This window comes from Watersipora subatra, chromosome 2, assembly GCF_963576615.1.
Source record: "Watersipora subatra chromosome 2, tzWatSuba1.1, whole genome shotgun sequence".
Taxonomy (NCBI): Eukaryota; Metazoa; Bryozoa; class Gymnolaemata; order Cheilostomatida; family Watersiporidae; genus Watersipora; species Watersipora subatra.
Window position 1 is genome coordinate 64070842 of NC_088709.1, and position 16487 is coordinate 64087328.

At 35.7% G+C, this 16487-nt stretch overlaps 1 protein-coding gene across 4 annotated transcripts in view; it reads left to right on the plus strand.

The window, feature by feature from the left end:
• The window catches only part of LOC137386831 (uncharacterized), a 51281-nt gene that overhangs the window by 15183 nt on the left and 19611 nt on the right, over positions 1 to 16487 (plus strand). For 3 of the 4 annotated variants that reach the window (XR_010977848.1, XM_068072992.1, XM_068072991.1), the window contains exons 2-5: positions 9380 to 9756; positions 10377 to 10534; positions 14052 to 14240; positions 15213 to 15362. Coding sequence is in view for 3 of the 4 variants with exons in the window: in XM_068072991.1 (XP_067929092.1) it covers positions 9380 to 9756; positions 10377 to 10534; positions 14052 to 14240; positions 15213 to 15362 (874 nt within the window). In the remaining variant the exon portion in view is untranslated. Of the gene's footprint in view, positions 1 to 9379; positions 9761 to 10376; positions 10535 to 14051; positions 14241 to 15212; positions 15363 to 16487 lie in introns of those variants that run through there. The other variant, XM_068072993.1, reaches the window with a different exon arrangement.

Consider the following 16487-nt stretch of genomic DNA (forward strand, 5'->3'; position numbering starts at 1 on the left):
TGTGACATCATCACTATTTCTTCACTAGCACTTTCATCATCTGTATCTTCTACCGGAATGGGAGCGTTGTCATCGCCGCTATCAGATTCTGCTAAATCATTCTGTTTCTGCTTCAGAGTCGCTGTTCTTTTCTGTTCGGTCTCCTGGCTAACCTCTCAACCTTTTTGCAGATGTATCAGACAGCACCAGACTTATCTTTCTTGCGGCCTTTCTGGTTTTTTTATTTTCTTCAAGAGTAGAGGCGTAATTCTGATGATGAAGTGAGTATATCCCGTCGAAGCCCACACTCTTGATGTCGAAGGAGTTGGATTATCTGAATTTGAAGATGTGCAAGCACTTGATTGAGCTCCTGTATCAGATTTGGCACAATGTTGTAATTGCAGGATTTTCGGCCAAAGTAGGAGATGTGCAAGGAATTAAATGTGGTTCCGTGCCCTGCTTGGCACACAATGTTGTGACTGCAGTGTCTTCAGCTAAAGTCGAAGGATTAGGACGGTCAGTAACTGAAGCAGGGAAAAACTCATAATCCTCAAAAACATCGTCGTTGAGAGGAAATAGTCCTGTCTTTTTGTACCAAGCTATAATTTTGACTGGGTTTGTTGCTGAGCGTTGTTGTAGTATTTCTTGAGGGGGCTAAAGACTGTCGCATCAAGTGGCGATAAGTTCTGCTTACTCCTAGTTCGGCAATGACTTTAGGAGAAGCATAAACAGTAGTCATACCAGTTTCATCTGCATTATAGATCCTTGAAGCTAGAAAATGGTACTTCTCTATTAGAGCTGTAACAAACAATGGACATTAATATATTAAGTAATTGATCATATAATAATATTCCAACACACCAATACCATACATGTACCTTCATACATTGACACTGGACAAGATTCTGTCTATAAAACAATATCTTTTACACATTTCTTTCACATTACTTTTTGTTACTGGTTTACTTTGGTAAATGATGTATACAAAACAATATTAATACAAACTGATTTAAATATCATAGATAGCTGCTTGGCCACATATGTATGTTTGAATCCTGAGATGTACACTTTGACATTGTGGTGATAAGAGCTTGTTGCCCCACTAAGACTAGTTACCTTCGGTTTATGAATTGATAAATGGCTCTGGCGTTTCTTAAGCTCTGCCAAGCAATCACTACCAGCAACTTCATTCGTATTCCCCTCGAAAATACAATTTTGAATCAGAATTCTACATTCCCAGTTAAACAATCTTCATATAATCAGCTACAGAGTTTTTTTGTTAGTATATTAATAGTGTGACAACTAGGAGTGCTTATTTTAATCAAGGAATACTAGTACTAATATGTGATAGTACTAATATTACTCCTTGTTTTAATTCATCAAGCCCTAAGCATACCTTGGGATGATTTATTTCATTAGATTTTGCAAATCGGTAAGCCAGTTTACTAAGCTTCATAGGTGTTGTTAACCTGTGATTCGTTCTTGAGCAGATAAGTAGGTTATTAGCTAACATTTTTTTGGTGGCACTAAATACAAGACGGTTCTTTAGATAGTCAATAATATGATCTCTGAGAGCTTAACTTGTATAACCATGCTGTAACAGCTTACCCATGGTGTATGTTACATGACTTAGCAGCTTGTATAGCATCTTGTTGCGCACCCTATTGGCTTTTTTTATATTTTTTCATGTTTGCTGATTTAAATTAACCCAGCTTCATATTAAGTAAAAGATACCTTTATTAATATAATTGGGGCTGGTTGAGACAGTACAAAAGTGTTTCCATCGACGCTACAAATTTGTTTCAATGAGTTCCATATAAAATTTGGACTGAATTTCAGCTGTTAGAATGTTTTTTAGACTTAAGGTCAAAATCAATATTCAATACAACATTAACATTTCCGGGGCTTTCTAAAAATTATTTACTCAAATTCGTAGAACAAAAGATATTAAACAAAACATTGAAAATCTGACAAGTTAGCCATATTAATATGTTGTCAAAATGTTAAAAGAATGTGAAAAGGTTCTACTCTCTCAAGGCTTGACTCTCTTTCATTGATCAATGTGAAAGAAAAATGGCAGCTAAGTAACCTTGAGGCCTCTTCACTGTAGAAGGGAGAAAAACTCTACCAACCCCATATTTCAACCAACCTCACCCTCCTCTACAATGTGATAAAGTGCTACAATTAAGTATATTCTACGTTTTACCAAAAATAAAAGATAAATGACAAAAGGAATCTACAAATGTAGATCAGTATACTTAGACTATACTATATATATATCAGTATAATCACTCACCAGAATTTGTGGATTAGTTTCAAATATCAGCGTTGTCACTGTTTGTGTTATGTTAATTGTGTAAGTCAGCGCAAGCGTTTAATAATGGTAATAATCACACCCCATAAGATGGACATCTGAACTGTGTAATCTGGAAGTATATGGCACAGTGAGTAAATGAGATTAGAATAGTATTATCATTTTAAGACAACAGTGCCCATATGAAACCGTAACGTTTAAACATCAACTTTACAAAACCAATGAAGGAGAGGGCATATGGCAAGACTGACAATTAGTTAAACAAATGATACATGGATATGCAATTGACTTACTATACTTAGTGAACAATCATAAAAAACAATTAAATTGTTAGGTATCTGTAGTTGCAAGCAAAAAATAGCGACGCAGAACACAATGATTGTCTAGGAACATTGAATATATCAGACACTTTGCTTTTATTGCCACGGTATACCACTGAATAACATCAACTTAGTCAGCATGTCATATTGTAATCTTTGTACCTGGTTGGGAGCTTTTGTTTCCAGCTAAGTACAAAGATTCCAACCAGCGAAGAGAATGTTTGGTTGGACTAAACATTCTTTTCGCTGAACTAGTTAACATGTCTGCAGTGGGAGTATTTCTGTACTCGTGCAGCTAAATATAGATGAGATGCTTTTTTTCAGTTTTTTTATAATTTTTACACCAGCTTCTGCTCTGTCATCTGATCATTGATGTCCAAGCGAACTTTTTGTGTGCTAAAAGCTTCAATTTTGAGCGATTCTGGTAAATTTCTATTATATAAATTGTGGCCCATTGTCAGATTGTATAGCATCAGGAATTTGATACCTCACAAAGGTCTCTTTGCAGGCTTTTATGACACTTTTGGCATTTAAATCTTTGACACACTCACATCAAATAAGTCCATCAGGTTATCAACCATAACTAGAGGATGCTTATTATGAAAGGTGAGCACGCCAGTGCCAACCTTGTTCCATAGTGTGTGTGGCCTATCATGACTTTGTAGAGTTTATTTCTGCGGGGTGAGTCTATGACAACACTGAACACATTTTTCAGTGCGGATATAAATGTTCTCAGACATTTGTAGCCCAAAACTGCTCCATAAGCTTCGTGAAGCGTCGCTGTAGTTCCTTGATGGCTAATTTGTAGTTTATCCAGTATTTCCCGTCTGTATTTGCTCAATACAACTATTTTCCTGGAACCTCTACAGATATCACCAACTCGCTCATTTCGAGAAGTTTTGTAGGACTTTACTTCATCCGGTCCCTCAGACAATTTTATTGGACCAGCCTTTCATGAGTTCGCTCAAAAGTTCTAACTCCTGATTCCTTTCAGTTTTGGTCTTGATTAGATTGTTGGTGCTATAACAGAAGGACCATCTTACTTTTTCTCAGACACATCGAGGTCAAATAATAATGGTTGAATTTAGAAAACTTGTTGATCTAGAATTCCTGTTGTTGATTTGTCTACCGGACTGCATGACAACATGTCAAAAGTTAGTGTTAGTGGTTTAGGTTGGTACTTGTCAGTCATTTGATGGATATCTCTAAAATGCAAGCATCATTGTCTGAAGTCACTCAGTAATAGTAAACAACTAAAGCATTGCACCGAAACCAACTGATCAAAATTTTGCATGGCATAGACTAAGGCAAGTAGTTCTAGTTCAATAGGAGTGTAATCGCATACTGGTAGCACACTCGTCTGTGGTTTTTTTGTAAAAACTGCTCCCAAGCCTGTTTTACTAGCATCAGTCTTCACTACATTGATTGATTTTACACTACACTTCATTGATTCTGAAGTACTTGAGTGTTTTCTCATCAAACACAAGTTCTTATATATTATTGACTGCTCAAATTTGATCCTCAGGCCATACAAAGTCACCAACCTTTGAGTTTTATAATTTTCCCAGAGGCTAAGATTCTGCAGAACAATTGGGTAGGAATTTATAAACATAGTTGTTGTGTCCTGGAAACCTAACGCCATCACTATCTTCTGGAGTAACAATGCCTCGTGTAAAATTGATGTTTTAGGATCTGGTTGTATGCCATGTTCTGTTATCACATGACCAATATATAGAAGCTCAGGCAGTAGGAAACATCAATTATCTTTGTTGAGCTTAAGATTTGATGCTTTGGCCCTGATAAGTAACTGCTCTAGATTCTGGTTGTGGTCATTCATAGCTTCTTTTTTTTTCTTCTTTGCTATAGATTACTATGTCATCAGCTACCGCTGTTATGCTCTTTAGTCCATAAAGAGCTTCTAATAGTCGATGTTGAAATTCATCACTACATGAAACAAAGCCGAGTGCTATTTTTAGCCACCTGTATTTCTTATATATAGTGTCCAGAAAATTGCGAGATCGGCTCATTCATCACCTAGGTTATCTCGAAGGAAACCAATCGTTTGCATCACACAGAGAAAAAACACTTTAGCTTCAGCTAGTTCATCAATAATGTCATTTAGGGTAGGCATACGAAAGTGATTTCGTTTAATAGTTTTGTTCAAATGGTCAAAACAAACTCTTAGCTTTGTATTGGGTTTTCTAACTGCAACTATATTATTCAACTACTCTGTAGAATAATCAAGAGCTGCTATTAACTTATTGTCTTGAAGACTGTCTAGCTTGTCTTTGACACCACCAAGTTTTGCGACATGAACTTTTCTGTTGTTTTTGATCAGGTCAACTTGCTTGTCTAATTCTATGCGGTACTCACCAGGAAAGCAGTTAACATCTTGCAATACATCAGTGTATTGGTCAACTAGGTCAACAACAGTTGTATTTGTCGAAATTACATTCACAAACTCATGTTTGGTTGTTATTAAGTCTAGTTTAAGACAGCCATCTCCAAAATCATAGACTTTGATTTCGGAGATGGAGATGGCGCTTGTATCCCATTTTTTTAGGTTTATTCAGCTCTTGTCTCTGAGTTTTCAATTAATCATTGATACCTCAAAGTTAATATACATAAAAGGGGAATGAACTGGACCACTTAATAAAATAAATTTTTCATTTATAATATTGTTACTCATTGTGAATTTAGTTAATAACCATGAATTATATATTAAATTCATCCTCATTTATATATTAAACTACTCCGCATTCTGTCCTGATTTCAAATATGTAAACCAAAAGCTGTAAAGTTATGTTTTTGAACGATTATGTCGGCTAAATTCTAAAAATTTTATTTTTAAAGGTTGATTTGCAACAAAATTCACATTACGGTTATTTGATATCAAAAGATTCACCATGTCTTACTCTGTTGGGTTGTAGGTGCGAAATATGTGAGAATGTGATTACAAGCTCTTAAAAGTTCCAAAACGAACAGTTAATCGCAGCCACACAGGACTGCCGTTGTTTGGATTCTCTTTCCAAAATGGCTCAAATGTGACATAGCTGTGTTAGATGGTTTCTGTTTACACTTCCATGCAACCTTATTCGTCGAAATATTTTTACAAATATACTTCACGCATTCAATAAAACCATGTCTATTGTTCTTACGCGTTTATTTTATCGTCATCGTAATTCTGTCACTTTTAGCACTGATATGTTACATGTATAACTTACCGTAAAAATTCATTAATTTTTTAACCTTACCTAGAAGGAGTACATATCATTGTCTGATAATTGTGACGAGACTGTTGGTCACCTGTAATAATCGAAAAGTGCTGCAAAAATTATTTGCGAAGTATTGGGTCACATGATCAGGTTATGACTTGACGATTAGATCAAGCCGAAACGAAACTGTAAAATAGTGAGCATCTATATTTGATACAGGGTCTTCGGTAAAATCCGAATTGTTTGTCATAAACTAGTGCTACGATAAGTTTATATTGAGCTTTTTATTGGTCTTTCAATTCGCGTGAGAACATCGCGTGACAAGGCAATAACCAAACTATCATCACTACGTCATCGAAATAAAGAGATTCATTCTACGGTGGCTTTTCTTTTTCGAGCTTTTAAGAGCTTGTAATCACATTTTCACATATTTGGCATCTACAACACAACAGAGTAAGACATGGTGAATCTTTTTATACCAAACAACTGTAATGTGAATTTTTTTGCAATTCAACCTTTAAATGTTTGAAGATAATAATTTGTACAGATATGATCACAACGTATGTATAATATGTCGTGATACAAAGGTACACGGAATGTATACCAGTACATCATTTGCAATGACTTTCATGCCATCCAGATCGTTTAAAATTATTATGAGATTTCTTTGATATTTAGTAACTAAAACGACAGATGTTACCTCTCACAATGTCTCAGAGGTAGTAAGTTTTTTACTTTTCTTTAAGTAAAGGTTCATTTGCGGGTTGCTAAAAGTTATAAATCAGTCGTGCTCATTGTTGGTTGGTTCTTGTCTAGTCACTTTTTGTAAACTGTCACTGTAAAGAATTGCTTGTAGCGTGTTTGTCAGAATATTCAACTCAACTCTTTATTTACTCACCAGACTCAACAACATTACTGTACACGAGTCATGCAAATTTACAACTGACTGCCCAGTTATTCATCAGCACTAACAACAGATAATATATGTGGTTACGGCACACAGACATGGTTACAGCACACAGACATAAAAGCGGATGATATAGAGTAGCAAAACTACATGTGTTGTTACACAACAATGACTATTCACGACCAATATGTATTTGGAATCTCGAGGCATCTACCACTAAATATTCACATCACAAGAACAACAAATGTTTTGGGAAAATGTCCAGGTCTATTTTTAGTTTTATGCAGATGAAGCAACGAGAAAAAAAGTGGTAATCAAAAGTAATGCCCAACACTAACAAATTTTCATGGCAAAGCATTTATAAATAAAACTATAAATTTAATACAGAAAGTTGTGAGACATTGAAAAAAATTTTTTAGTTCTGCCCAATATTTGGTGGGAATAAATTATTGCACGTTTGCTTTCAAGTTTTGGCCTTAAGCTTATTTTCTTTCTTTTTGTCCACCTATTAATCTATCACTTGTTATGTGTGTACCTATGAAATATGTAGTCGACTTAAGTGCTCTGTTTACATTATGAGGTTAATTTTTGTCTCGGTAAATTAATAAATATATCCACTGGAATCACTGATTCATCTTAGAGTTGTGATTGAAGAGAGAACTGTAGCGTGTTTGTCAGAATATTCAACTCAGCTCTTTATTTACTCACCAGACTCAACAACATTACTGTACACGAGTCAAGCAAGTTTACAACTGACTGCCCCGTTATTCATCAGCACTAACAACTGATAATATATGTGGTTACAGCACACAGACATGGTTACAGCACACAGACATAAAAGCGGATGATATAGAGTAGCAAAACAGCATGTGTGGTTACATAACGATGACTATTCACAATCAATATGTACATGTAATCTCAAGGCATCCACCACTAAATACATCACATGTCTCCTGGTAACAAACCAAAATCTACTGAGAAGTCATGTTGTAACTTCTCAGCAGCTGTTGGTTTTAGTTATTTTAGGTTTTGCAATAGCACATTTGATGCTGCATCGAATATCTTACACCTATGTGCATGGCATACGAAATGGAACAGTCTTCTATACCAAAATATTCCAAGATGGAATTCGCATGTGAGAGAACTTGTTGGTATTCACACACATATTTTCTTAATGATATTTCCCGCAATATCATTTTTCATCCTAATCATTTGAAATGGTTAACACACAAGGATATTAATTGGAGAGCGCACTGTTATTCTGACTTTTGTTCACAAAGTCAGTATCTGTTCTGTTTAAAAATAGTTTTAATACTTGGGAGTGTCTAATACATTAACAAGCACCTGCAAATGGTTGCTGACCCACATACCCCATTTAGAGTTTTTGAATGATTTATTGCAAGCTGGCAGTTAGGGTGTAATTTTCAGTTTTGGGCTTATGAAGACGCAAAGGCATATCGCAGTTCTTATTAGTAGTAGGCTTAGTGTTGCCCGGAATATCTTTCATTTCTAAACAGATAGCCCAGCAAGTAGGTGTTTAAGAGGCTGTTTCTCAAGAACCAGACAGTGTTTTAAAACTAACACAAGAAATCCTGGGATACGGAGATCTGTAGATTTAGTTTTTTTCATGCTATGATGTGGAATGCAATGTTTTTCCAACCCTCGGTTACAGTGTTTTGCCCGCTTTATGATGTGACCAAAAAATTACTAAGACGCCAATGCTCTATTGGTCAAAATCCCTCCACGATGCCTGAAATAGATCTGAGACGCTCGCTCTCCATCGTTTTTGGCTAACCAAGTCAAAAATCAGCAGAGAGTGGCAGTAGGTTGATTTCTTGTGGGTGCTTATGATATCGCATTTACGTCTTGTTTTTAGTGCCTATATCAAGCATTACTTCATTAGACATTGATCTCAAAGTTTGCTAGTAATGCTAAGAAGAAACAAGAAGATCATTACTATGAAAAGGAAGCAGGAAATAATAAATTCAAAGAAGGAAAAACAAAATAATTATCGGCAGAAATAAGAAAAGCTATCGGTTGGTTTGAAAACCTTGCTAGATTTATTGCGCGAAAGTACCCAAAAAAATTTCACAAGCCGGCTTATGAACAGTGTTAATAATAAGTGCATGTGTCATTTCAAAAATATTCAGGCAGTCGCCAGAAACAGGCCTCTTTGCATAGGTTTTTTCTCAAAAATAGAAGTGTCGGAAAGCATAGTTGTTGAGAGACTCTGCCATACAACAATTTCACCTTACAACCCCAACCCTTGAACAGATTAATACCGTATATTGGGGTTCTACTGTATTTTTAGTGAACTGTTGGAAGGCGCAGAGCATATGTGAATGAACACATCTTTTACACAGACTAACATACATATACAATAACAATGTCGGATTTATCAATATAGATTAGTTTAGTGTTTGAAAGGCGTGGTTTTCATATGCATTCAAATATAAGCACAAGTAACTTAATTGACGGATTACTTGATTGATTATAAAACATGAAAAATAGGAAGAGTTGTCAAGTGTTTTACGCTGAGTATGAAAGATCACTTTATTTAGGTCATGAAAGTTCAGTAACTTGTTTTTCATTTTTTCTGGCATCTTTTTCTTCTGGCTATGTTTAGTACTCTTGGTTTTTTTAGATCGTTGCTAGATGGCGTTGCCATGGAGCTAGGTTATCAACCAATGTCCGTTGAGGGCTCACACGATGTGATAACCGAGTCTACTATTGGGTTTAATGTCCAAGCATCTGATAAGTCTGTCATCAAAGACAACACAAATAGCCTCAAGTCTGTTGCTGTTCGACAATCACCTGTCACATCTACCACCCAGGCTAAGGAGTTTGTCTCCAGTCATAACAAGAGCAGGAAAAGTGGTGATTTAGACCCAGAGGATGTGGTTTATTCGGTTTTCTTCAAGTTGGAAGATGTTGACAATTATATTATGGAGCAAGAAATTTTTCAAACAACCAAGTTTGTTCTTAACAGGATGTGCAAGGGATTTGGTCAAGTTAGTCCTGGTACGTAAGTTGATTTCATGATTTAGATAACTTGATCCCAAGTTAGTAGTCCTACACCATAAAAAGTTTTTCTATTTGGTTGTAAAGTGGCATTCGGGAATTTGTTTGTGTTTACGTAGATGAAGACATGCTTACACTATGTCAATCACTGTTTAGATAATGATTGAACCAATCAAGTGTAGGTTTAGATGTTGGTTGAACCAATCAAGTGTAGGTTTAAAAGTTGGTTAAACCAATCAAGTATAGGTTTAAATATCAGTTAACCAATCAAGTTTAGGTTTAGATGTCGGTTGAACCAATCAGGTGTAGTCAGCGAGATTCAGTAATTCTGCCAAACTAAAATTTTAAAACTGTTCTCTATCTCATTCTATTACATTATTTTTTCACAGGTAATTACTAATAATTGAGAATCTTAATATGTTAGGCAAGTATTGAGCTATGGCGACACTGAGTGGCACCTTAAAAGTGTTCTTTGAACAATATGGCTGTGGTTGTAGCATCTATGCGCTTTTGGCACTATGCTTTTGGTTACTTTAGGAGCAGTGATGCACAGCCAGCACTTCGAGGAGGCTTTTCTAATATGTTATGTTGAAACATGACACCATCGTTATTTGATTTAGATGTAGCCAGTCAGAAGAAACAGCGTGTGAAATGGATCGCTTCAGGAGTCAAATTTATGGGTCGACCTTTTCTGCTCATAGGAGACAAGCGTTATGATTGTCGACATGGCAAAGATAAAAATGTTGCTAAAAAGTTTCGTTACAATGAAAAACGCAAGGTAACTATGAAATTGCCATAATCTCATGTTTTCTAACTTACTTTTTTGACATTCATGAAAGAAATTCATTCGAACCAAATTCCACATATATGATATCCAAAAATCAGTTTTGCTGATTTGCATATTCATTGGTAAAAAAAATTTTCAATTGATTTTAATAATCTCCCAACTTGCTCATAAGCTGATGTCCTCATATTTACAATAAAATCATGTTTTAGGGCTGTCTTTTACCTCCAAATTCCTGTGATGTTTCATCCACGCGAGTCACACCCACTCGTTACCTGCCAACTTGGCTTTGCACCTCAGTTAGCCCAGCTATTGTGCACATGGAGCCTTCATCAATGATTTTTAATGGCGTACAGTAGACATTCCTATATCGTAAATAATCCGTTCCAGGAACTTTCAGGCTATGGGGAATTTACGTTATAAAACATTAAAATAAATGTAAAATGCCTAATCCGTTCCAAGATCTTTCCAAACTCACCCCTTTGATCATGCAAAAAAGGAAAAACTTAATTTTGAATTGCAACAAAATTCACATTACAGTTATTTGGTATCGAAAGATTCACCATGTCTTACTCTGTTGTGTTGTAAGTGCCAAATATGTGGAAATGTGATTACAAGCTCTTAATAGCTCAAAATCGAAAAGCGGCTGTAGATTAGAATCTCTTTATTTCGATGACGTTGACGATGATTTTTATATGTTCTCATGTGAATTGAAAGGCCAATAAAAAGCTCAATATAAAACTTATCGCAGTACTAGTTTATGACAAACACTTCGGGTTTTACCGAAGACCCCGTATCGAATATAGACGCTCGCTACTTTACAGTTTTATTTCGGCATTATTCAATCGTCAAGTCGTTCTCTGATCATGTGACCCACTACTTCGCAAATAATTTTTGCAGCACTTTTCGATTATCACAGGTCACCAACAGGCTCATTATGATTATCAGACAATGATATGTACTCTTTCGAGCTAAGGTTAAAAAGTTTAACGATTTTTTTATGGTAAGTTATAAGATATCAGTGCTAAAAGTGACAGCATTACAATGACGATAAAACAGCCGTGTAAGAACAATAGACATAGTTTTATTGATTGCGTGAATTATATTTGTGAAAATATTTCGACGAATAAGGTTGCAAGAAAGTGTAAACAGAAACCATCTCTCACAACTACGTCACATTTGAGCCGTTTTGGAAAGAGAATCCAAACTGCGGCGGTCTCATGTGGCTGCGATTTTCTGTTCGTTTTTGAGCTTTTAAGAGCTTGTAATCACCTTTCCACATATTTTGCACCTACAACACAACAGAGTGAGACATGGTGAATTTTTTCATATCAAATAACGGTAATGTGAATTTTGTTGCAAGTCAACCTTTAACTCTTTTAATTTGTGGGCTGTACCATAACTGCAAAGTTATTGGTTTGCATCAACAACTTTCTCCTTTTTATGATTAATCTCAATGGTTTTATAGACCATGACTGCGGTAAATTTACAACAAGTTGATAGGAACTGCACATTTTTGGCGTTCATTTACAACGACTTGCTTATTTTTCTAAACAGCAAAGTCTATTCTGCAAAGTAAAGCTAATAACAAGTATTTTGTACGTCTACAATAAAGCAAAACGACAAAATATTTTACATTAAAAAGCAGTTCTACTCGTTCGTCGTCTTTTACTATCCAGGAATGAAGGCTAGGATAAAGATAATTTTCGACGATACTCCAACTTGTGACAATAAGACTGGTAGACCGACGCTGTAACACCTACACTTACTGATCGCCTTTGTATTTATGAACAATTGCGCAGCTATTCTATTCGCCTTTTTGTCGACATATTTTATGATCTATTACGATGAACTAGAAATTCGCGAAAGTTATATATAGTAATTAGTACGCTAATCGCATGGTGTTCTTTCTTCCGCAAGTACGGCAAAATAAACTAACATTCAAATCGATTTTGAAAACTCACCCGTCTTGACACTTGAATTTTTACGTAGTAGGAAGCAAAAACCTCATATAAATTTTTCCTGTTCTCTGGAATTTATGTTATAGGAGGTATACGTTATAGGAGGTATACGTTATAGGAGGTATACGTTATAGGAGGTATACGTTATAGGAGGTATACGTTATAGGAGGTATACGTTATATGAGGTATACGTTACAGGAGGTATACGTTATAGGAGGTATAGGTTATAGGATATATAGTATAGGTTATAGGCAGAACCTATAGAAAGAATAGGTTATAGGAGGTATACATTATAGGAGGTATACGTTATAAGAGGTATACGTTATAGGAGGTATACGTTATAGGAGGTATACGTTATAAGAGGTATATGTTATAGGAGGTATACGTTATAAGAGGTATATGTTATAAGAGGTATACGTTATTTTCTTACTGGATGAGAATATAAAAGTCAATTTAGAAGACAAAGGTAATCTGTTCCAAAGTTTTACTTGTTTGTCAAAATCTGTTGGAGCAAGTGTTCTTACGAAAATGCACTGTATTTCGTCTACCGTACTTTTCGGACTATTAACCACACACCCTTATATAAGCCGCTCATCTGCTTTATTTAAAAAAAATGATCATCAAATAATACATAGGCCGCAGAACTCAGGACGGTGATTTTTAACATGGCAGCAACTTTGCTAGTTATTTACCGACGCTTTTTAACCCAGTGCCTAACGGAGAAATACCGTTAGGCATTGTTTCGTTTTTTTTCCGTGCGATTCTAATCTTTGGTGGTCTCGTGATGGCGGCGATTAACTGTTCGTTCTTTAGCTTTTAAGAGCTTGTAATCACATTTCTACATATTTGGCACCTACAACACAGCAGAGTAAGACATGGTGAATCTTTGGATACCAAATAACTGTAATGTGAATTTTGTTGCAAGTCAACCTTTAAACTACTTGTGATACAATGGGTTAATTGCGTTCATATTCATTACATTGGCTAAAATACTTACGCTTGAATCGCTTGGGGCTATTAACTAGCAGCCTTGTTCATTACGCGTAACGCAACGTTTATTATGTCAGCTCCTGATGCGGCTAAAGATTTTGACTAGCTTAAGTTACCCAGATTTATTGTGTAATTATTTTATTACCCATGCAACGCCTTAAACCTAGTAATATCCTATGTCTGCAACAATAAGATGTATAGCTGTGTTTTCTATAGCAAGGCTGCATTCTGTCATTACTGTGACTGCATTCCATGAGGATTAATTTGATCGTCATACAGATGTTAGTAGATGTAATGCTTATAAGTATTAACTTTGAACCTAGGATGGGTGGGAAATCTGTAAGCACCCAAGTAAGTGCAGATAACTCAGTTGACAGAAACTTGAATTTTCGGAGAATCTCAAGCTGAATATAAAATGCACTCTCATAAGAAGAAGTAATTCTAGTCCATAGACACTCATAGATGGTATTCTCATAGAGTTTATTGAGCTTTATAGACACTCATAGATGGTATTCTCATAGAGTTTATCCAGCTTTATAGACACTCATATATTGTTGTAGAGTCTAGTGAGCTCTGGAGAGCAGCAAAGAATCAACAAAATCCGACAGCATAACCAACTTAAAAAGGATTGTCCAGCTAAGATCCAGATACGAGATATTCTTGTCTACACCGATTTTGGTGTTGAAGGCTGTGACGGAGGAGAGCACTCCCTGCCATCTTTAAAAGACCCTACTAACTCTGACAGTTATGTGGGTAAACCAGTCTATTGCCAACGATTCTGTTTTCTGAGTTGAGCTGCGTTTACACCAGACCGATTTATTGGAGTTGCTTCCACACCGATAAAGTCTGGTTTAAAACGAAAAACAGTTGTGAAAATGACTTTGTCCTAGTCTCTGACACAAGATCAGTGAAATGCTGCCTACTTTGTTTGTCCAATTTTGACAGCCGTCATAGATGGAGTACAACATGGATTTGACCAATCACATCTGGCAATACAGCCAAAAATGCCATTGCGGTAGATTCTGTTCTCCCAAATGATCAGTTCAAACAGCATTAATAGCATTAGATGCGCTTACAACAGGCCTATTCAAAGTCAGTATTATTTAGGGATTATTATAATTAGGCTATTATGCATACATCTAAATGGCAGTGACAGGTTGACTCACTTATGTGTTTCAAGCGATCAAAATTAAATGAATATCAATGTTGAATTTCATTGGCTAAAAACGGTGACCTATTTTGTATAGCCAGAGTTTGATTTGGTTTGAGGTGAGGTCTTTGTATAAACATATTTTAAATCATAAACAGACTAGAAACCATTTTAACTTCACCGCCCTCAGTAGAAACACAACTTTGGCAAATCATCCTGGTGCAAACGCACATTCATGTTTACAGCCTAATCCTTCAACAACTTTGGCAGCTATGTGGAGTTACTTACCCTTTTACCAGCTTTAGTCTTTACCTGAAATGTTACATTGTTTTTTAAATCATTTTGTTTTATCTAATAGCGAATATGTTTGTCTATATGTGGGAATTTTACCTAACAATTGTCCATATCAAAGTAGACTTATTTTGTGCTTGGCTACCACATCCATGTTTCTTGTTAAAAATGTTCTGAAATGGTACGTTTTATAATTTTCAATTTATACTAATTTAAAAACTGAACTGAAAATTATGCTGTGACAGGAGCTTTCAAACATAATATTACATTTCTCATACAGGTAAAACACAATGCCCAAAGGCGCCTGAGGGACCGAACGTCTGCACGTATCAGGACCTTGCTGGAAAAGGGACACACTTTACAAACTGAGAGACAGTTTCATGTGTCTTTTCCAAAGCTTTGCGCCCATAAAGGGCACGATGTCGGGCAGGTGCTCATGCTATTCTAACGTGTTAGTTTGCTGTTTTGCAGCACGATTAATCCTCAGGTGATCTTAGCTAGGATCACATTTATTATTCTTCATTATCTTCCTCAAGTAGGTGCCATGGTCATGTCACCTGCTTAACATGTCACGTCACCTGCTTAACATGTCATCTGTTTAACATGTCGTGTCACCAGCTGAACATGTCGTATCACTTTGCATAATGCTATAATGTTCAGGTGAACTCGTTAAAAATCTTTGTTGATATCTTTACTATAATCCTCCAGTTAATAAGGATTTTATATAATTATATATATTTAATTGTATATGTACAATTATATATTCTGTAAATCCTTGTGTATAAGCTGCCATCATGTATTAGCCACACTCCAAACTTTGAAGGCTGTTTTTAGCTACTGGTATAGAGCTTGTATAAGCTGCACCCGCCCTTTTTCCATCATTTAAACTATTTAACTTGATCTAGCCATGTGAGTCATTCGTCAAATGAACTGTCTCTATCTGCCCTCACCCGCACATGTTGCCTGACAAGGTGGCAATCGACCTATGACTGTTCTCACCTTTGCGAAAAAAGTGTTAAGCCTCTAGCTAACTACAGGAAACAAATACTAAATCAGCACGTTTTCCAATCCTTGTCATCGGTAAGGGCGAGATACAAGTACGAGTACACGTTTTAATGGAAAGTTATGAATGTACAGTTTTTGGTATCAACGAAAATGCATTGCAATGAATGGAATCAAGCGCTGGAGATGTCACATGACAGTAACCACGCCTTATGACCTCATTACGCATGTACAAACAAGTACAGGATATTTTGTAGCGTCTTATTGTTGAATATATTGTTTTAGCATTTATGCATTTCCACAGTTAATTCAAATTGTATTATTTTTAATCATTCTTATTATAAAAAAAATTTACGTAAATTTGTTAACCTTTTGTATAATTCTTTCATATAGCTGTATTTATGTATTTTCATTATATTTAATGTTTAGTTTCTCATGTGATTACCATAATCCCGAATGTGGTGAGAAGTTTACAGGCATAATTTATAGACTGCGTGTGTAAGATGTACTCTAAACTTTTTAAACAAAATGTTAGGTTCACAGGGGCGGCTTA